The sequence below is a fragment of the Curcuma longa genome, chromosome 13, assembly GCF_044706935.1.
Source record: "Curcuma longa cultivar G26 ecotype Majalengka, Jawa Barat chromosome 13, ITB_CL_G26_1.1, whole genome shotgun sequence".
Classification (NCBI taxonomy): Eukaryota; Viridiplantae; Streptophyta; class Magnoliopsida; order Zingiberales; family Zingiberaceae; genus Curcuma; species Curcuma longa.
This window is the reverse complement of record NC_133873.1, coordinates 5,178,483-5,201,557: the sequence shown is the minus strand read 5'-3', so window position 1 is coordinate 5,201,557 and position 23,075 is coordinate 5,178,483. Positions and strand designations below refer to the sequence as shown.

Below are 23,075 nucleotides of genomic sequence, written 5' to 3'. Positions count from 1 at the left end.
TTTGTAAACGGACGAGTTAATTACCTAGCATTGAAATGACTAAGTGTTATTACAGCCGTTTCAAATCAAACCATTAATCCATTAATTACACCATTAATTGGAGATTAATGGGAGAAATGTTATAAAAGAGGAAGCGATGGGAGACCACAGGCTAAGTGTTCTCGATCTCTGCCTTCCCTTTCCTCTACTTCCCCTCTTTGGTGATAGCCTTTGGGTGTAATCAGTTCGCCGAGAGCAATCTGTGCATGATCGTTTCACCGGTCCTGTCATTGTGTCTTGGGAAATAAACGTCCATCATGACCTCTATATTGGGATCATCCCGGTGTAATGCGCGTGTTTACATGTTTCGTAAATGTGCACAGCGGAAATATACAGATAATTACAGCTAATTATTACAACAACACACGTATGCAAAATAGGAAATAACATATACAAGGCATGACAGAAATTTAAAATTTGCAGAACATTAAATTATTCTAAATGCGTACCTCGCGATGGCGTTGAGTGGTGTTGGTATCAATCGAGCGGTCCTCGTCAAAGTTCTGCCTCTACTGGTGATTCACGCGAAGCTCTCGTCTGGATGGCTTCGGAAGCCACGAGTCACATCATCGTCTTCGGTATTAGCTGATGATCGAATCGAGAGAAACCTTATTTCGGAAACCACGCAATAACATTTGTTGCGATCGTTTCGGGACTTTCCAACTATCACCGAGAATCGTATTCTCAATGTAGTTTCGATGATCAATCATTGACCACCGATAATGGACAATAATCGAAACATTTCTGACGTTGATGAAATAATTATCCGAAAGTTTCACTAACTTCCAATAGTTAACTCGTGCATGACTTCTTCGGTAGTTGAAAACGATTTTCAACAACAAAGAATACACCGGTGGTTAACAACAATATTTAACTATTATTCCAGCAGCAATTTCACAAATCAATCCGCAATAAGAAAAACCAAAAGATAAAATCTACTCCTCCTCTCCCACTTGGCTGAAATAAAACAATCCGGCAGCATCTCTTCTCCGGCAAAGGATCCAGCCTTGGACAGCGAACAGAGGCAGCAGCTAGTCTCCATCACGCGGGTCAATTGACTAGGGATTCCGGTAATCCCTTCCAAGGGAGGTAGCCGGCTTGCTTTGCTTCGGGGAGAAGATGATCGGGCAGAGAACAACTAGAGCTCCGGCATTCATCCTCTCCCACACGAACAGCAATAGAGGACTGCTGCAAATCAGAGAGGATGAGAAGAAGAGGCCGACGATCGCGTTTAGGGTTCAGGCCGGCGAACTACTATGCGGCTTCCTTCTCCTCACGCGAACCAGCGACGATCATGCGGCCGGGAGAGCTTGGCCGACGGTGGACGAGCGAAGGAAGACTCCGCGACAACGCCTCTGTTCTCGGTGAAGAACAGGGCGCATATCAACCCCGTCGGCGGCGATCAGCAGAAGAGGAAGAGGAGAAGACTAAGAAATAGTGGCTAGGATTCCCTTCGTTTAGGGTTTTCCCCACACCATCTTCTTCTCTCCCTGCGCTCTTCTTCTCCAGCGCCGCCCGTTTGAGAGGAAGGGGAAGACCTTCCTCTGTTTTGCGCGTGCAAAGGAGAGCTACAGGACCCCAAATCGCGCGATGCTTAAAAGGGGAAGCTACAGTGGGTTTAAGGGCAGGCGGGGTGAACCGGACCAATTAAACCGGATGAAACGTGTTGAACCAAATTATATTAGTGTAGCGAACCAGATTCAATTTGGTTCGTTCGGTCATTAATCAAACGAATTTCGATTTGATCCAAATCAGTTTTATTCGATTTGTCTTCACAAGATGAAGCTTCTCATCTCTTCCGTTTTGCCAAAACCTCTTCCATCGTGAACCAAACCAAGTTGGTTCAATTCGATTCAAAATTGAATCATTTGTTTCAACAACCAAACGGTCTCTGATTTAAATGAAATCAGTTTCATTCGTTTCGTCTTTGCAAGATGAGTTCCATCAATTTGTCCTTTGTCTGGTCCAATCAGATTTTATTTCTCTCGTCCGAGAATCTAATTCTCAAACTTGTTTTAAGTCCTTTGAAGAACTTGTAGTGCGTGTGACCTAATATGTTTCCGGTTATGTTGGCCGTTCGTAATTAACCATTAATTACGGAACGATCATGAGTGACACCTAGTAGTATATCATGATCCCCAATTGATCAAAAAATCAACGATTGATTCCAGAACAATTCTAAACCCTTCAACAGCTTCAATTAAATGTGCATCGTTCCTTTCATCGTCTTATACCCGCATGGTTCAGGACATGGTCTATGTGTCGGTCCCCACTAGGCTGACTATGTCACACCTAGCCTAATCTATTTTCTTGTCCTGTGGATTCAAGTTACTTGTATATGTATCCAAGAGTACCGTACTCTTGACATGTAATTCTTTGGTCAAAGACTTTTAGTAACAATCCTGACAAGTGACCGTAAGGTATACGTTTCCTTTTCCAAGGAGCAATGAATCCTCTGTGGGCTATTCAAACACCTTCGGGCACTTCGTCTTATATCCAATCATCTCGAGTCCACACCTCCTCGGAGATGCTTGCTTAAGATGTCAAAGTATAAGCCTCCGTGACTAAGGTGACTTGAATACCGCAAGTCAAAGGAAACTCGCACTTAAGCTGCACTGAGATCTTCATTGACATATATATATATATATATATCGAACCATATGAAGTCTCAAAGCAGGTCACTTCAATGAACTGGTTACCTTTAATCAACATCCACGTTTAACTCTCAACATCCAATGTCTTTAACAGTGAGATCAGTTGTCTGGCTAACCAAGCAGTTCAAACGCGCTAGTCTCGACAAAATTGATGACGTCCGTGCTTATCAATTCCTCGACTAGGGATAATTTCAATACATTCATAATTGCACATGTAGAGATGCTCACGAGTTGTGATCCAATCACAAATTCTCTCATGCTATGAATCATATTGCGGACATTCAGTATTTGAGTTTAAGATCCAATTAAACACATAGAAAATGTGCACTCAAATAGTGAATTGTTATTTATCTCATAAATAGTATAACCGTAAGGCGATTGTCTTAAGACACTTTTCAAATCTAATATTAGGAAGTATACTAAAAAGACTAGCTCTTTTGTATATAAACATTTATGAAATAAAGTATCATATTTTGTGTCGCCGCCTCCTCCAGCCACAGTAAGCAATCGAGCTGCATGAGAAGAAGAGCACAGGAAATCGCGATTTCCCCTGTTGATCGCGTCCCCCCGATCGTGCGCCGTCTCCAACACCAGGCTCTCCCGAGCGACGATGACCGACGGGGTGGAGGAAAAATACCTAACCGTGTTTTCTCCTCCCCGGAATCGTGATCTTCTCTGGCCGATCCCTTCACGATCGTGTTTGGTCTTCCGACAGCTGATCTTTCTCAATCGGAAGAATCGGAGGCTCGTGAAGCTTCTCCTGTGTGTGACTATTCGCTGAACCTCATCGCGGTTTCTACCAGCCGTCTTCTTCCCAATTGGTGAAAACCCTAGTCGGCATTGGGCGCCGCCTCTTCTTCCCGCGATAGCCTTCTCCCCACTGCAGCAATTGTCGCCGTTGGTTGGAACATAGGGCTCCAGATCGCTCGTCGACTTCACTCGTTGGATTACGACCGAAGAAGAGGGAAAAGTAAGGCGTTGCCTTTATCCCCGTGAAGCATCTCCCGGAGCTGGAGGCTTCTGAAGCCACCGGAGCATGGCGTACACAGCCGGAGTTGCTGTCGGAACGTCGGAGTCGCTGCTGGAGTTGTTACTGGGTTGCAGTCGGGTTTGTTGTTGGAAGCTTACGAAACTACAAAGAACAATCCATCTTTGTCGGAAAGGTTCCAATCATTTGCCCCTTTATCGACGGTCAAAGGTTGACCACCGAAAACTACACCAGAAATATGATTATCGGCGTTAGTTACAAAGCCCCAAAAAATGATCGCGACAAATGTTGTTGCATGTTTTCGATATTAAGGTTTTCCCTCGTATCGACCATTGCCGATAGTCAGCTAGTACCGAAGACAGTGATGCGACTCGTGAGTTTGGAAGCCGTCTAGACGAAAGCCTGGCGTGGATCATCGGTAGCAGCGGAGCTTCGATAGAACCGCTCGATTGATGTCAATCTCATTCCCGCTCAACGTCATCTGTCAAGTATACCTAGAATAATTGTTATTTTGTAAAATTTTAATTTTCAGTTATGTGATGTACCTGTTGTATCATGCATACGTGTGTTGCGAGTGTTGTAATAATTAATTGTAATTATTTATTTTTTCTTTCGCTGCGCACATTTGAGAAATGAGTAAACACACGCAACGCACCAGACCGAACCTAACAAGAACAAGTAGTTGTTTGCTTCCCTTGTTAACCAAACAATGAGTATTCAGACTCAAAATTGTTTCTTCTTATAGAGAAGTCACATAAATTAAAACCAAGGGCCTACACAGGATGTCTTTCCTTGCTGAAGTTGCTGCCAAATGGAGGAACAAAAAGAATGCAGGGGGCGACCAAGAAAGTTTCTTTCCAAACAGGATAACAGTTTGCCTGATTCACCTGCAAGAGTTTAGCAGGTTGTTAGAACAATGTCAAGACTAGGTCAACAGCTCACCGAGTTGATTAAGCAAGAAGGACACAGAGCCGCTGGATCTCAAAGAAGGAAAAGGAACTATTATGATGCATCACTACTTGGAATGCAAATCTAACTCTTGAAAAGAAGATTCAGCAAATCTCTTGAAGATCAGTGACATGGGAGTTATGAATTCGGTCTGAAGACAGTAGCTAGGATTGTCAGATAAAACAATGAGCAGAGTGGGAGCAATGACAATGTGGTGCAGGCAAAGGGTATGCAGAAATTTCATGATGCAAGTTAGCAACCAAGTGCAAGTGATAGTGCAATATATGCAAGCAGCATCTGGATGCACAAGCTGTGAGCTGCATGCAAACTTATATAAGATCTCACATGAATGCAAATATGCAGGTCGCAAACAGCACAGACTTGGAGATTAGAGATCTCCCACACACATAGATGGAGGTCGCAAGCGAATGAGATCAACTCCAAACAATCACATTAGGAGTGTTGGGCATGAAGGATACACAAGTTGCAAGCAGCTAAAAAATTGATGTTGGCTTATGAACATGCTAGGAAATCAGCACTGAAGGTGTTGGAAGATCAATGTCAGCATGATGACTCTAGTACCATATAGAAGTTTGCGGGCAAACGAATATATCATACAGAGGTAGTCCCTCTACTTATGATAGTTATAATTAGGTCCAATTTTAAAGATATTCAAATCAACCCAAATGCCACAGTTGATCATTTTATTTTTTTTGCCCATTTGCTCATTTTAATTTGAGGTGCAATATCATACATATTTTTAATAGCAATCAAGGTAGGAAACATGAAAGAACCTACCGAATCATCTAACAGTGAATATGCAATTATTTAAGGTTAGTTGTATTTTATACAAAACGTAAATTAAATAGTTAAGAACTTAATAGGACAAATATTCTAGTAAAAACCTTGTATTGATACATTGTTATATATTGAGGTACAATGAATACTAATCTTTGAGATAACTTATCAGATATTGTAACTTTTACAACTAAATCTCATCTCAAGTCTGATCCTAGTATAATTACACTGTCTAAAACCAGAACACCAATCTTGAGTAGAGAGACAAGATTTCCATAAAGTAATGATCCACTTGCGGAGCCCTTTCAATTACGGAAAATCCTAGCTTCTCATTTGGTTAATTCTCCATATTTAAATCAAATTAAATATAGCCTATGTGTCATTTCTCAGCTAGTTAAGATAATATAAAACAAAATAATAAATTAGTATCTATGACTGAACTAAGTGAACATTAAGATTGTGTTCTTACATAAGTTAAATGCACACAGTGAAGTGAAGCTGCATATGCAACTGCATCAGCAACCAAATGTACCAGTTTCTAGTGAACACACAAAATTGTAGAATTTGTGAAACCTTTATTCGAATGGAGAGAGAGAAAAAAAAAAAAAGACCATACACATACTAGATAGAATAATCAGACTCAAATCTAAAAGACCAAGCTTTTCTGCATCTACACAACAATTACATATCATGAATCTATGAAACAGACTTCAATATCAAAAAACTAGAAACAATTCTTTAAAAGAGGATGAGTAAGATGTTAAGTAGAAAATTTCACCTTTCCTTCTTGGAACGGCTAAATACAATTACATCTGCACCAAGCCGCATGGTACTTGTCTTGAAACCATTTCCATCTTGAGTTAAATTTATGTATCATTATCAGTCATAATGGAAATAAGCAAAAACCAGAAGCACAAGTAAAAAATGCATGTACATTGGCCAATCGAGAGTCCTGATTGTTTATCTGAAAAACCAAAGCTCATACACCGACGCAGAGATTCTGGATCCATTCCTCCTCCATCATCTTGCTCATCATACACAACTTGTCATTATCAGTACCAATTTGAAGCACAAGTTCATAAGCATGTAAGCACAACTAACACATGTTCAATTACCTTGAATAAGCAAAGCATGACTTCCATCATGTGAATTTATGAATTTTTCTACGGTAACTAATGTCGCTCCGTTTTGTGCCTATAGGTTGAGAATGTCAAATCATAGTAGTGTTGGTATAACTGAGAATTGCATGATAAACATTGTAAAGTTTAAAAGATAACTTATTTCAAAATCTCAGAAAAAAGGAGAAAAAAAAATTCAAGCTAGTAAATATTGAGTATCCGCACATAGTAAGTAGATAGGTATCAATAAGAGCATACCTCATCAACTGCATTGTCAAGTAATTCTGCAATAGCTGCAACAAATTAATTAAAAAGATAGTACAGCCAACAGTCTCTATAAAGTAATAAAACCAAAAAAGAAAAAGCCAGCTAATATTTAAATGGAACACATACCACCAAAAGCCCATTTGTGTGAAGTTGCATTTGAATGGAGGAATTTTGGATGGATGCGCAAGCGATTTCTACCATCTGCTCAAGTAGAAAAACTAAGCACAGATAATGCAAACTTGCTTTTGTAAACCAACCAACATCATATAATTATGGGAAACAAAAGTAAAATTTAAACCCTTATCTACCGTATCAAATTGCTGAAAATGTAACAAAAAGGTAAGTCTCATCACAAAGATACAAAAAAAGGCTCAAAATAGCTCAACTTTTGATGTCGTGGTCTGATGTCTAGACTATGCTGCCCAAAACAGATGATGTTGATACAAGAAGATGTTAAAGGACTGACAAAATTGATAAGCAAACCGATATACAATTCAGTAACTCCCCCAGGCAGATCACAAGTTCCTTATGTCTGCTCCATGACGGAGAAAGTAACTGGCTCCACCACTAAAGGCAACAGCAATATGGGAGCAACATTGAAGTTATCTTTTCCACTCAGCTACAAGGACAAGGGCATTCTAACCAGCATGGGGAAAAGGGGGAAGTGGAAGGAAGTGGTGCAGGAAGAAGGGAGAGAGGAAGGAGGACACAATAAGAAGAAGAGAAGCAGGAGATTATTGGGGAAGAAGAAGAGGGAAGATTAGATCAGCCCAATCAAATTGTTTCAACATCCTACTTGTAGCAACACGTCCACATTGGCCTGTTCTCAATCTGGCCAGACACCCAACTCTGGACTAGACTGACCTCAATCCTTCCAAGGTTTAATATTTATTCAAGTGACAACTTCGATATTAGTCTGGCAATTAGCATTGTGGACCCAAGTCTAGTATTTGCATGCTTTGGCATGGATTGGAGCATGTCATTCTTGGGAAAACAATACTTCCTTGTGGTTGGAGTTAAGTACATTATTTAATGTTGACAATATGATTAAAGTTAGGGCTATTTTAGGAGTTGATATTGCTTATATAATGTGCAGGTAGTCACAGGCTCGAGAATGCATAGGGAGCTCATGAAGCTTGTTGGCAATTGATGATCAAGTGATGACAATAAGCAATGAGTCTAGCACTAGCAAAAAGGGAGCATCATGCAAAAACAATAATGTGCGTGTTCACTTCTCTTGTAGATGAACTGCTTACTATTGATAGTCTAACCAATTCAGTGAACAAGAATGAGGATAAGAGCAATCCCAATACGAAGGAAAATAAAAATACTTAAGGCCTGAGTTAGTTCACCTCCATGTGAAAAGGAATAATTAATCTCGTGTTGAAGCTTAAGGTTGAAAATGGAAACCTAAAATTGCAAGTGAGAGGGTTGAAGAAAGCCTTAAAAAAAATTATCCAATAGCACCAAATACTTTGACATCATCATAGGAAGCCAATGGATGACTTATAGCAATACAGTATCCGAGACCAAAACAAAAGAAAAACCTTCTTCCACCTTGATTGTTAGAGGTCAACCAAACTCAAAGAACAAATCAAATGCACCCTCTAAAAATGTCATTAAGAAAGCAAATAAAGTAGCTAGTAAATGCATCTCTAAGGAATACCTAGTTAACCAAATTGAGCTCATCTTATTGGTAACCTTAGCAGGGTTTCCCGTTACCAGCTTTTATAGCTAATCAAGAGGACGAGGTCTCTCATTGATAACCTTATAAATCATTTGCCTTTCAAAATTTTAGAGTTCAAGAGTCCAATGGAAACACTCTTAACATTCTATCCAATCATGCACACTATATGTAATATTGTCACTTGGATATTTAAGTTATTCCTCAACTCAAAAATAGAACAAGTGTTATCATCCTTCATTAAATAAGTTATATGTCTTCGTGGACATTACTCTCAATGAACAAGCGTCTTACTTTATTGCACGTTATCTTCAGAGAGAGAATTTCATACCAGAGGATGAGGGTATTTCTTTCTTGACTTGTCATTACTTCCGTTGTCAGTCAGTATCTAAATGTCATTGAGAATGTGAGACTTGACAAGAGAGACTAAAGAAGATGATTGTTCCTGAACTAGTGCAAGTCTAAAAATCTAACCCACCACCACCAATAACAACAACAACCAAGTCTGTATCCCACTAACTGTGGTCAGCTATATGGATCCTCATTTGCATTGGGACTCGATCCCCTATTATATCCTCATTTATATTTATATTTAAATAAATTTTATCTTGTTTTATCGTTACTAACCAAATTTTCTTTGATCTCCCTCTTTCTTAATTAATGTGTGCATTTGTCATGATCTCACATTGCTAACTAAGCCATGTACCAATCGCCTAAGTACATACTCATATCATCTTAAATGTGTCATCTAGAGTTTTCCCTTAGTAAACACAACCCTAACTTTCACAGTAATGTTCTCATTTCCTATTCTATCTATCCTTATATATCCGCACATCTACTTTAACATTTTCATCTCTACGACTTTCATCTTCTGCTCGTGTGCTCGATTCATATCCTATGATGTAAAAGGTCTAACTATCGTTTTGTAATGTAAGACTTCCCTTTAAGCTTTAGAGGTACCTTACGATCACAAAGAATAACGATTTCCTTCATTTCAATGATCCTACTTGTATCCTATGCAAAACATCTCCATCAACCCTCCATCCTAAAAATCCAACCCACCAAGATATTGAAATAATTTGGAATCTCTATATGAAAACCTTATATAAACTTAAGCAATCACCACGAGCATGATTTGTGAGAGATATGATTGTGATGGGCTATAGACAAAGCAAAGGGGATTACACATTATTTATTAAACACTCTTCTTTAAGTGGAGTCACAATGCTCTTAGTATATGTCGATGATATAATTGTGACAAGAAATGATGTTAGTCACTCCAAGACATCTTTATCTCCCAACAAAAATATGTTTAATGTTTCAACAGAAATAAGTTATAGATCTCCTAGACAAGACAACATGCAACGCAGCAAATACTCCGATAGATCTAAATCTTAGACTTAGAATGGTAGTGCAAAATGTCATAACAGAAAGGAAATGTATCATTGGTTGCTCACCAAATAATATGATACCCCAAAAGAACACGGTATTCTATTTAAAAGACATGGAGGAGTAAGAAAGAGCATGTGGTAGCATGGTCTAATGCAAAGGAAGAATTCCAAGTAATGACTCAATGTGTGTCTGAACTACTTTGGTGAAAAATTATCTTAGAAGACTTGAAGCTCAAGTGGGACGACCCAATAAAACTTTATTATGATAATAAGTCCACAATTAGCATAACTCACAATCCAGTCAACATCAAGGAGACTAGACAGCTAGTTAATTTGTACCTCTTATGTTACTAAAGGGTTAAGTAGCTCACTAGATACAGGGTAATTTTGTAATCGTATATAGACTAAAATATTCCATAAATTCTAGGATATAATAGTGTAACTAGTTTTCACAAAAGTCTTGTCTAGCTTTTTAATAAGTCTTTAACTTTTTTAATAAGTCCTTTTAGAAAACTATTGTTTTGGGATTTTATTAGAAAAATCTATCATTTATGAAGAATAAGTCATATTATCAATTTAGGATTCCATGTATTTGACAAGTTTTAGTTAATACAATTTTCAACAGTATGAACTCAATACATTAATGCAAGACTTTTTGTTCATGAAATAACGACTCAATTTATTTATATAAAACTCTAATTATCTCAATCAAAACTCTAATTCTCTTGATCAAAACTCTAATTCTCCCAATAAAAACTCTATTCAAACAAACTAAACACTTTTACCTAATTTTAAAATATATAAAAAAAATGAAGTTTAAATAAATTTTAAAATTAATGACATAGACAAGTTTGAACGATCATAAATTGAATTAAAATTATTGACTATGTTATTAACCGCAATTGTTGAGTTGTGAAAGCTCGTAAAAAAATTCTAGCTATAAAGGGAGGTAATAAGGAAACATCAACAATGAAGGTTGAGTGACAGCAAAAAATTAGCTATGAAGGCTGGTAAAAGAAAAAAAAAATGGCAATAAAGACCAAGCGACAAAAAAATACAACAAAAAAGCAAAAGAAATCAAGCTATAAAAATTGAACAAAAGGAAAAAATCCAGGTATGAAAGGTGCTAAAAGAAAAAAATCGACAATGAAGGTTGAGCAAAATAGAAAATCCAGCTACAAAAGCTAGTAAAATAAAAAAATCAAAATTGAAAGTCAGGCAAAAAGGAAAAATACAATTATGAGGCTATGAACTCTGAAGTCTAGTAAAAGAAATTCAACTATGAAAGGTAATAAAAGAAAAAAAAAGAATCGACAATAAAGGCCGAACAAAAGGGAAAATCCAGCTATAAAGGCCGGTAAAACAAAATATCAACAATGAAGGTTGAGCAAAAGAGAAAATATAGTAAAAAGAAAAATTAACAATGAAAGTCAAGCAAAAAGGGAATTGAACTATGAAGACTAGTAAAAGCAGTTCTTAAAAGAAAAAATCAACAATGAAAGTTGAGTAAAAGAGAAAAATCCAACTAGAAGGCCGATAAAAGAAAAACAGCAATGAAGGACAAACAAAAGGGGGAAAATCTAGGTAAAAGAAATCCAATTATGAAGACTAGTAAAAGAGACAATGAGGATTGAGCAAAGTAAAAAATCTTGGATTAGAGAACTAATGATGGTGGTATAACAAAGCAATGAAAGGCAAAGATGGTAATAGGTGTAGAGGATGCAATGGAGGAAAGAATTCATGATGATAAGGAGAGAAGGGGATGAGAAGAATGTGAATTATGAGATTTGTTGTATTAGAGTTTCGATTGAAAGCATCACACAGAAATGAAAAAAAAAGAATAGAAAAGGAAAGGAAAAAAGAACAAAGAAAGAATAAAAGAAATGAAATTTTAAAAGATGAAAATGGTGGAAAGAAAGAATATAAAGATAACTACTAAGAATAGAAAATCAAAAACAAAGAAAAAGAAGATAAGAAATATAAAGACAATAAAAAATTAAAAGAAGTTATCATGGATATGAAACAATGAGAGAATCTGTGCTTCCTAAAGCAAATAGTTATAATTAATAAGCTTGATGGGTAAAAAAGATAGCATATTTATTGGTAAGGAAGAGATTTATATAGCAAGGAGTATTTCTCCGATTGAAAATAGAGATTAAATTTGAGACATTTTTTTGTATTTTTTTATTTTTACATGCTAATCAAAAGGATATATATATATATATATATATAGTTTTAGAGTTAAGAGGTGATAACAAAAAGAGTCCAAGCACAAGTAAGACAAGGGAATGATAACAAAATGATTTTAGCAAAACTAGAGTGGAAAAACTAGGGGTAAAGGAAAATAAGATTAAGAGGACATGAAAACAAAGAGAGGGGTCACATTTGGAATAAATATAGAATATTAAAGAATGAAAAAGGAAAGAGTTAACTTATTTGTAAGGAAAGAATAAGGAGACAAGGAACCAAACCATATATCAAAGTGCGAATGACTCATGGATGAGCTAGTAATAAGATTGAATTACCAAATTTCAACTTTGATAGCATGTTTACAATTGAAAATTGTATTAGCTTAAAATTTGTTTAATACATGGGATGTTAACCCCTTTTTAAATATTAATAACATGACCTATACTTCATAAAATTACTACTTATTCTACATAAAATAACAATCTTTCTAATCAAATTCCTAAATACTCAAACAAACTTTCCCACATAGACATTAAAAAATTAAATAAATTTTTATTAAAATCAGTTACGCTATCCTATCCCATAATTTTTGAAATATTTTCAACCTATATATAGTTACAAAGTCATGTTTTCCCGCAAATACAATTTTTAATTTCTTTTCTCTAAGTGAGATTTCTAACTTTTCAATGGGTGATAATTGTTCGCCGTTATATTACAACAATTGGATATAGACTAGTCATACTAGAATAAGATCAAACATAAATACAAGATAAAAGATAAATGTAGGTCGCCTAACACGGATTTAACAGATCACCATATCATCCACCAGAACAAAAGCATGTGATACATTGTGTCATAAATTTCTTTTAGACTTAATCTCAACTAGGCTTTTCCTAATATCTTAAAACCTTTTAATGCTAAAGTTTTCTCTACACAATTTAAATTTCAAACTAAGCTAATTACACTCTCATCAATTAACAAAATAATGTCTTAAAATAACTAGTAAGAGCTTTATCTTGGATATGATTGGATAGTTCATCTAACTTTAATGTGAAAGGAAAATGACTTGGAGCTTATCCTTAATGCAAATGTATAACTGAGAAAATTCATATGTTACTTACACCCCAATGCAACTCTAGCACAAATAAATAAGATTATCACATATCTTTATCCCATCAATATAATTACTAAATATTCCTTTCAAGTAATCTACTTACAACAATCTATAGTTTTGTCAAGCCACTCTAGGAAGCTTGATTTATATTTTTGAGTGACAAACTTAGCATGGTAGATATAAAGCTCTAGCTTAAGGATGTATTTATCTAAAATACAATTGGATAATTCATCTAATGCAAATGTAAAAGAGATGATGACTTAAAGCTAACCCTTAACCTAAAACTACAATCATATGAAAATCATGTCATGCTCCACATGGCCTATTATTGTTACAAGCATCTTTTATTTTATCAGAATGATTAATATTACTTTCTATCAATTACTAAAAACAAGTCCACATTTTGGCTAAGCTACTCCATGAAGCTTGATTATGTTTATGAGTGACAAACTTAGCATGGAAGATATGGAACTCCAGCTTGAGGGTGTTCTGAAAGTAAATGAGTTTAGTTGCATTGATAGTGTGCCACAGATTGTGGACTCAAAATTATGAGTGTGTATGTATAAGCCTACATCTCCACTACATGTAAAAGCAAGTTACTCAAAAGAAATAGCAAGAGGATCACTGTCAACAATTACCAGCCAGAAACCAATTATTAGAGCATTACAAGAATCCTTGGAGAGCAATTTTTAAATCACAAACAATAATAGGTAAAAGATTACTTTCAGATGTGGAAGAAATAGCTTGTCCAACTTCATAGTCACCAGATTTCCAGAATTGTCGACATAGAGGACCATGAGAAGATGGTGAGGCAAAGTTCAGAGAAATCATATTAGCTGAAGGACCCCCTTGATCTGTTACGCTGGAACCACTAGTAGAACTTCTGCTTTCCTCAAGTTCTTGCTTTAAAGAGACACCTCTATGAAGTGACTGATCATTTACTGTGGAACACCCACTTTTACCATGACTAATTTGTGAAGGAAAAATAGGTTTAACATCTTCAAAATCTGCTTGCTCAGATTCTTCATCACTGGACAAGTCGATGAAGTTTGTATAGCTCATCCTGAGGACTGCAGTTGCAACAGACATCAAATGAGCATAAACCAACAAAAAAAAATCCTCCAAAGACCATTAAATGAAAAAAAAAAAAAAAAAACTTGCAGGTTATGTAGGACAAACATAGAAACCCTGAATTCTTTGATTCACAGGAAACAAGAAGATAAAAGCAGATCACTGAATAAAGGAAAATCACACCACTTGCTGTGCAAGAGAGAATTGGAAAGAAGTCTCTGGACCTCCACCCCACGATAATAGTCAGCTAGAGCCAAGTCATCACAAGTGAAATAGACCTTGTCACCCACCTGCAGAGGAGCACCGAAGCATTTAGCTTAAAATTTGACAACCCAGTGGCCAAAAATGGAGCTACATCAAACAGGTCAGGCCTGACCCTAGTTAAATTTTAGATGGATGATTTATATATAGGTCATTCGAAAAAATATAAAAAAGGCTTTTGAATATGTTGTACTCGTGTATTTCGCACCAGAAATCATACAAATATTGATAATTGTAAAATATGTGAATAACTTTTTGCAGAAGATTTGATAAAAAAATCATGCATTTTATCTTTTTATATATTTAAGATTTATAAAAGCATCACGCACCCATTCAGAAAATATTCTAGCACTATCTCTGCCTTTGATTGCAAGAGTGATTATGATTAAATAAGCTCCCTTCAGCCTAATGGACTGTACGATCCACTATCCTAATCCACATGAAACTCAAGCCCAAGCCCTGCAAAACAGTTTTAAAAAATTAACAAAAAAGCAAAAAACAACATGAAAGTTTGAATCACCTTGTAGAATCTCTCTGCAAAATGTGTCATAAATAGACCTTATCATGTAGATATTATAATTTATAATTATCCTTTCTTGTCTAAAACTAACCATATCAACTGTCTAAGGACTTCATAATAAGTTTTTTAGGGACTCGACGAATACACACTTGACAACTATTTTCAACTTTGATATCATTTTATCCATGTTATATTCAAGTCGCCGTATAGTTCTCATAATACTCCTACCCTCTCCTTAAATATATTTTGCTTCTCATCCTTTAACTTCCACCACTTAATTCTAGAAGTCGTGCATATTTTCCTTTTATTAATACAATGCTTGAGGCGTATATAAAAACTACTAACCTATATTGGGTAATTAGTTTTCTCTAAGGATAACCTTGCAATCTTTATAAATTTTTATAACCTTCTTCCTAACCATAATAAAATCAATTTGAGATTTATTATTCCCACTTTTGAATGTGACCAAGTGTTATTCTCTTTTCTTAGAAAATGTATTACATAGTATAAAGTCATATGCTATCGCAAAATCCAATATAATTTTTCCTTCTACATTTTTTGTTCCAAACTCATAACTCTCATGCACCCTATCATATTCCTCATTTTTCACTCCTATATGTCCATTTAGATCTCCTCCTATTAAAATTATTTCGGTTAGTAGAATGTTTTGTAATGCCTCATCTAGGTCATCCTAAAATCCAGATTTGGTGTGATCATCTAATCCTACTTAAGGTGCATATATGCTAATTACATTAATAGTTTCTTTCGCCACCATTTTCTTGAGAGCTATAATCATATCCCTCTTTTAACTACTACCACTACTTCATTCTTTAGTGACCTATCGACAACAATATTTACTCCATTTCTTATTTTACTCTTTCCTATGTACCATAACTTAAAGCCTGAATTCTCTATCATCTTTGCCTTCTCTCCTACTTAATTTATCTCTTGTACACATAAAAATATTAATTCTTCTCCTAATCATCGTATCTACTACCTCTATTATTTTACCTGTAAGTGTTCTTAGATTCCATATTCCAAATCTTAGACAATTAGATTTCCTATATTTCATATATACTATAAAATCTAAAATCCAACTAAGTTCTAAAAAAAATTGTAGCCATGACTTGACCCAATATACAACTGAAATATTACAATAAGCACAATTGATTCAACAGACATTGTTCGACCAGCATAATAGTACTCTAGAGAAAACTAAAGATTTGAGAAACTTGATGACTAGCAATCCCCATAAATAGCCCTTCAAACATCCATATACTCTTAATAGATAAATACAATAAGTCAAAAATGGGTTGTCCACAATTTGATTAGGTAAGAACTCCATATTCTATATAAACATAAATAAAGATAGGCATCATCATCATGGTCACTTATTAAAATTTAAATAAAGACTAGTTGAATGACCCACACAACAAGTAACGATTGATCAAACATGAGGGATATTAAACAATTAAACTGAGCTCAAACAAATGGTAATAACTTACATAAAAGCTAGTTGACTAATAGGTATTTGCACATGTGACAACCAGGATTTGATCCCATTGTTCATCCGACCATTCAAAATTCACTATTTTAACATCAAGCTACATGGCAAAAGTAAACAATTTCTCTCATGCAAATCCACATCTAAATCAAACAATAACAAACTTCATAGGCTTCTAAAGGCTTTGATTAACAGGGAGAACCTTACATCTGTTGTTCTACATCCGGTACCTCCTCTAGCCACAATATGTTTTCTAGCTACTCCTTGACCGGAACATGAACACATCATAGCCAGAGGAGTCATTAAACCACCAATTGTGGACATCCGATGGGGCAAACCAATTAATTTAATTAGTAGAAGCAAGGGGAAAAAATGCTAATGTTGTGTTTCTTTTTGAGGAGGGGAAAGAAAAGAAAGGAAACGGGACATTGGAATTTGTATTTTTTTCAATAAGTTGCTAATGTGTAAATAAAGGATTGTTTAAGGACAAGCATAAGACTCTGTGACAAGCATTAGGATTTGTATTTGCAGTTTTCCATTGATTTCAATTCCTTCAGTTAAGTCAATAGACACAGCATAAAGGTTTTGGAACTTTTTTTAATTATGAGCAAAACTCTACTTTCAAGCTTAGATTTCAACAAGTGAGATTGGTGAAAAAGCTAGAAGCAATAACATTCAAAAGACTCGCATAGGTTCCGGGGACTTTTGTTTTTCTTTACTCCAAAATCAAAGTCTCGGGTCATGTTCTCAATGGTTTGAGCAAATGCTGGAGCTTGCTTCCACTAAAAACAACTCGAAATAGTTTGCTTCCACTAAAAACAACTCAAAACAATTCATTTTCCCTTTTCTTGACGGAGAAAAAAAAATCTCAAAGCTTTGATACATTTTTCCACAGAAAGACCACATGGGAATACAATTAATGTAAGCACGAGGAGGAGGAACGGTTGGAGGGGGTCGACCGCAGAGGGAGAAACCCTAATCAATGAGGGAAGGCGAAAGTGTGCAGCAACGGCGAGACAAAGGAGCACGAGGAGGAGGAACGGGTGGAAGGGGTCGACCACATAGGGAGAAACCCTAATCAAAGAGCGAAGGCGAAAGTGTGGTTATCCAAATAGACGCGGCCGGCATCCACCACCACAATGTCCGATCCAAAACAGAAAGAAAGCCAAGACGAAATCTTGGGAAAGACTCTAACTGAAAGCAACTAAAACAACAAAAAGGGAGAGGCCAAGAAGAAATACCTAGCCTGCGGCACTTCGAACGAGGGCCGCTTCCGCCCAAGACTGTAGAGGGAAAGAAGAATGGAATATTAACAGGAGAAACCACTCCCCTCGTCTTGCCTCATCGATCTCACCAACAACGCGCGCTCGCCCGCCTCAGATTGACGAAATGAGTATGCACCAAACCGCACGCAAGGCGGGGTGCATCCAGATTGTGAATCTGAAACGTGGAGCTTTAAGGAAAGTTTTCAGAAATATCAAGTTGACCACGCGTCAAAAGAGTTTAGTTGAACATTCGGTGCCCTCTAAAAAAAAAAATTCGCTCGTACCTGCTAATCATTTGATGGTCGGTGACAAAATTAATTTCATGATTTATTTTTTTTTCGTATAAATTTGAGAATCGTCTAATCTAATGAATATAATCAACTTTTCCTACAATTAGTTAATCATTCGGCAATTGATCTAAATTAAGAAAAGGGCGAACATATTTTCCATTATACTCCCGGTCAATAATTCATCCATTATGTTGTTTTCTAAAGCATCTAAATCATAATTTATAAAAAAATTAATTTTATGATTCGAATGTATATAATCATCTCGTCTCCCTTCTTTTCTAGTGTACTGAGATCAAGATAAAAAAAAATAAAAACTTAGTTATATTATCAAAAACTTTCATCTATAAAAGATATGTTGATGATTCAAATTTATTTTTTTATTTAATCAGTAAATTCAAAATAATCCTCTAAATTTATTTTTTTATTTCTAATTTTAAAATATTAATTAAAAAGAAGATTAATAAAAAAAATAAAAATATTTTTCTATTTATATCTAATTACAAAAGAATGAAAAATGAAATAAATTAACATAAAATAATAAAATAAATTTTTAATTATTTTATTAAATATTTTCATTAAAATTCATAGTTGATCATAAAATTCTAAGATTTATATTAATTTAATAGTATTCGCTCTAAATAACTATGAGTGAGAAGAATATATAATATATTGTGTTATTTTTAGAAAATCAATATTACAGTAGTGTTAATCTTTAAAAACTAATATACGGATTTCAAAATTAAGATTGTATACTATATATACCTCATATACACTCAACACTTTTATCACATAGTAAGTTTTCATAAATCAAAATCGTCTAGATCCATCGATGGATTTTAACTAAAACACATTGATGAACCAAAAGAACTCTGTTCAAACTCATTTTAACTCTTGTAGGTTTTTACAATATCCAATGGTCCAAATGTGTCCTTCGTTATTATCATAAACTATTTTCAACATTGTTCAAAAAGTTTAAAACGTTTCAAACTTTTATCAATTAGCGCAAGTCCATAATTTCTTGTAAGAGACTCAGGCTCGGGCTTTTCACCATATCTACCTTCTACACGCTACCTTCTTCCATTATATGTCAATTTTTTAAAAATTTAAATTTCTTAGATCCATCAATGAATTTCGATCAAACTCAATTGATGGACTAGAGAGTTTTGATTGGACTCATTCTAATTCCTATGGATTTTTGTAGTTCATCGAAGTCCAAATTTGACCTCCTTTACTATTTCACGTTAGACTTTCAACATCATCAAATATCTAGTCAATCGTGACCTACTTGACATCTCACTTTACCATCTTGATCAAATACCGTATTGGTCAAATATCAAAACTCTCTAATTTTGATTTGAAGTCAATTGCCCTAACATATCCAACAATAAGTGTATATATAACATTTTCTAGGTTCAACCTACGTCTAAGACTCAAATCAACTTGAACTTGGTCAACTTGGACCTGAAGTCGATTGCACCAATATATTACACTAGTAACATATCTAACAATAAGTGTATATATAATATTTTCACATGTTCAACCTACGTCTATAGACTTGAGTCAACTCAAACTTGATCAATTTAGTTGATATTGACCCGAAATCAATTGCACCCGACATTTACACTAGTAACATATCCAACAATAAGTGTATATATAACATTTTCAAGGGTTAAACCCACATCCGTAGTGTGTTGATCTTCTTACGTGATGAGTAGTAACTTCAAGTCTAAAGATGAATTAAACCTGTTTACATGAGACCGCTTATAGACACTAAATGACATTCGAAATAGATTTTCATGATGAGTCATATTTAGTGAATTGCACTTCAACAAACACACATACTTGCTTGTCGTCTAAACATCAATGTGTCTAGATGTGACACTGACTATTACTATCACATAGTAGAAATATAATATATACTAGTCTTATCTTAAAACCAATATTTCCGACCTTTCAATAGCATAACTATTACAATATACTAGCTAGTAACATAAACTTAACAAGATCATAAATAAAGAATAATGAATTTATAATGTACAATTACAATTGTTAGTCATTTTATTTACAATCTAATTGTTTCAGTGCATTATCATCAAAATTACACTTGCTCACACACGTTCATATGATATGGTTAATGCTTATATAATTTGAATATAAGGCATAATATATTCATGAAATTAACTTATAATGATGTTTTTCCTTAAAAAGATAACAAAATACATTGTAATTGTTGTCACTTGGGAACAAGTACAAATCAACCAGTAGCTAATGAAAATATCAGTTCTTCCTCATAAATTTTCATTATCCTGAAGCAAGAAGGATTCTAAGTACCTGAAACAAACATTTTCCCCCTCTCTGTTCTTGATAATTTAAAACAAGGGTATCTAATCGCCCTAAAACAACAAGTATCAAGCTCTAAAGTTGATAAACAGACAGTCAGTCCCTTAGTCTGCAAACTCTTTGGACCAGTCATATTCCTCAAACTTGGAGAAATTTTCCAACGCTCGAGTAGCAGGCAATCCATCCAGTCGACTCATGATCAAGAAGTTATCCGCAGTAGAGCCTGCTGCATCATCCTGCTCAAGAACAGGCTCGAAGAATTGGTTGTTCTTCCCAGCGGGGAACAGCTCAGACCAAAGTAAATTGCTTTCTGCAACAGCATCAGTGCTCCTCCTTTCCAGCAGTGACTGGTTAGTAGGGTTCATCCCCTCCTCGATAGCAGGCTGCAGACGAAATGGTAGTACAGGTTGCCGTTGCAGATTGAAGCTTTCTTGCAACAAATTCACGCCGATGGCAGCGTTCTTCTTCACGCTGCTCCATCCGTCGAGGAAGAACGGCGGAATTTGTCTTGGGCCTTCCCTGGCCCTGCTGCTCCTGAAATGGCTCTTGAGCTCGTGCGCCAGAACGGCGTCGAGAATTTCAACCTCCTTGGCGGTGATCTTGTCTTGCAGGCACACGCTGCGCTCGACGGAGTGCTGGATCCTGTCGACGTCGGGCATCAGGTGCCTGAGGATCGCAATCAGGACGCTCACCTTCCACGACTTCTTGAGGTCGTGCGGTTTCTTGTAGGGCGGACGAGACCAGTCCTCCTCCTCCTCCTCCTCCGCGGCGGGCCACCACGGCGGCGGGTTGCCCTTCCTGAGCGGGAACTTGCGCTGCGGCGGCTCGCAGATGGGCATCAAGGCCGAGATGAGCGAGCTCAAAATGCCGTCCTGCAGCTCCGCCAAGGCGGCGGGGATAGAGAAGTCAGCCATGACCAGCTGGCTCCGCGCCTCCGCGCAGTGCGCGGCCATCGCCGCAGGGCCGTCGCGGTCGAAGCGGACGGCGTCCTTCCACCAGGCGCGGAGGTTGGCGGAGGCGCCGCCGACGGCCTCGCCGTTGCAGGGCACGAGACCGAAGACAAACCCCTCGATAACGCCCTCCTCCATCAGCGCCGTCAAGCTCTCCAAAATCCTTCCCTGACTGCGCGCCAGCCTCTTGCGCTGCGACTGCGTCTGCGCATGATCGATCAGGGCGGCGCGATTTCGCCGAAGCTCCTTGTACCCTCGGCGATCCTCGAGGTGCTTGAGGGAGACGATGTTGTCCCAAATGCTCAGTCGGAGTTCTTCAATTGCGGCCTCATCGGCGTTTTTCCAGTCAATCACTTGCGGCGAAGCGACATCGAAGCTGCTCGACGGCGGAGCGCCGAGAAGACCTTCGACCTCTGTCCATGGATCGAAGGCGACATTCGCAGCGTTCATTCTACTGGATCTGCAACAGAAACACTCTATTTAGCGATATTTGGGATGTTGATCTTGTTTATGTACACATGCGTATGTCGGGAGACTTACTTTATTTGGTAGGAAATCTACAATAAATCTTCTCGTGATCTATTGATTGATACGCGAAATTTTACTATATAAGGAAGCTAAACCAAATTGACTATCGTACCCTCAAAACTATACAGTTCAACTTATTTTTCTCAGCTTAGGAAAATAGATATATTAATTTTTAAATAGGAAAAAAAGATAAAAATATTGTGTATATTATGGAGTAGTAGAGACGAATGAAAGTTGCATGGGCATCTTACGACAACAAAGAAAATCTTTATCAAGAGATCTAATTACTTTATTATTTTAGTAAATATGTGCATCCGATTTAGCATTATGATAATATGGAAGGAGAGTAATATATTTTTAGTGAAACCCAATTTACATAAAAATATTTGCTCGAGGACTTTGATTCATGGACATTTGAAATATATTGCTTGCTTATTGTGCTTTGATTAAGTTTGTAAAGAAAAATTTGTTCATGAAGATATGTGGGCATTTTTCATATTAACTGAAGGCTTGAAGGTCATCAATTGCTTCATCGAATTAAAATGTTGAATGTATAGATATATATTGAGAATAGAAAATTGAATATTATATTTTTAAATTGCATTTAATGATTTTCTTTTTGAAGTATAAAAGGAAAATAGTAAAATAGATCTTGAAGATCTAGTGTTCATCAAGAAAAATTATAAAAATCTTGTCACTTCCCAATTAATTAAGATTCTGGATGCATAATTTCCTATAGAAGAAGATTGAACTTGACATAATACATGCATCAAATCATCTGTGATTGAATATTGCAAAGAATATTGTTGCAAAGTATATACAATATTGACTGTCTTGCTACTATTTCAAGATCATGTTTGAATTAGAAAACCTAGAATTATTATGATTTAGATTTGAAGCTTGATCTCCTACTCAGTGGGAGCTTCTTTTTGGATTATTATTATTATTATTATTATTATTATTATTATTATTATTATTATTATTATTATTATTATTATTATGTAATAGATTGTCAAATATAAAAAAAAGATTGTCAATTATACTTTGAAAAATCTCTCAAAATAAGTAGATCTCAAATTAGCAATTTAAAATAAATTTGTTACATGAGCCTAAACGAATCAAAATTGTAAAAGAAAGTCATATATCTTGACTCTA

The 23,075-nt window shown here is 36.1% G+C and overlaps 2 protein-coding genes across 2 annotated transcripts in view; both read right to left on the bottom strand.

Moving 5' to 3' along the window:
• LOC141844036 (protein MICRORCHIDIA 6-like) overlaps positions 1-14,976 on the bottom strand; it is a 52,444-nt gene extending 37,468 nt beyond the window's left edge. The window contains exons 1-5 of the mRNA XM_074732022.1: positions 14,853-14,976; positions 14,449-14,552; positions 13,914-14,261; positions 6,939-7,013; positions 6,804-6,838 (exon numbers count right to left, since the gene is read on the bottom strand). Of these exons, the coding sequence (XP_074588123.1) occupies positions 6,804-6,838; positions 6,939-7,013; positions 13,914-14,253 (450 nt within the window). The 5' untranslated portion in view covers positions 14,254-14,261; positions 14,449-14,552; positions 14,853-14,976. The remainder of the gene's footprint in view (positions 1-6,803; positions 6,839-6,938; positions 7,014-13,913; positions 14,262-14,448; positions 14,553-14,852) is intronic.
• Positions 14,977-20,546: 5,570 nt separating this feature from the next.
• Positions 20,547-21,842, bottom strand: LOC141843931 (protein ETHYLENE-INSENSITIVE 3-like 1a). Its single transcript, XM_074731949.1, has one exon. The coding sequence runs from the start codon at positions 21,840-21,842 to the stop codon at positions 20,547-20,549; it is 1,296 nt and encodes a 431-aa protein (XP_074588050.1).
• Positions 21,843-23,075: the final 1,233 nt, after the last annotated feature.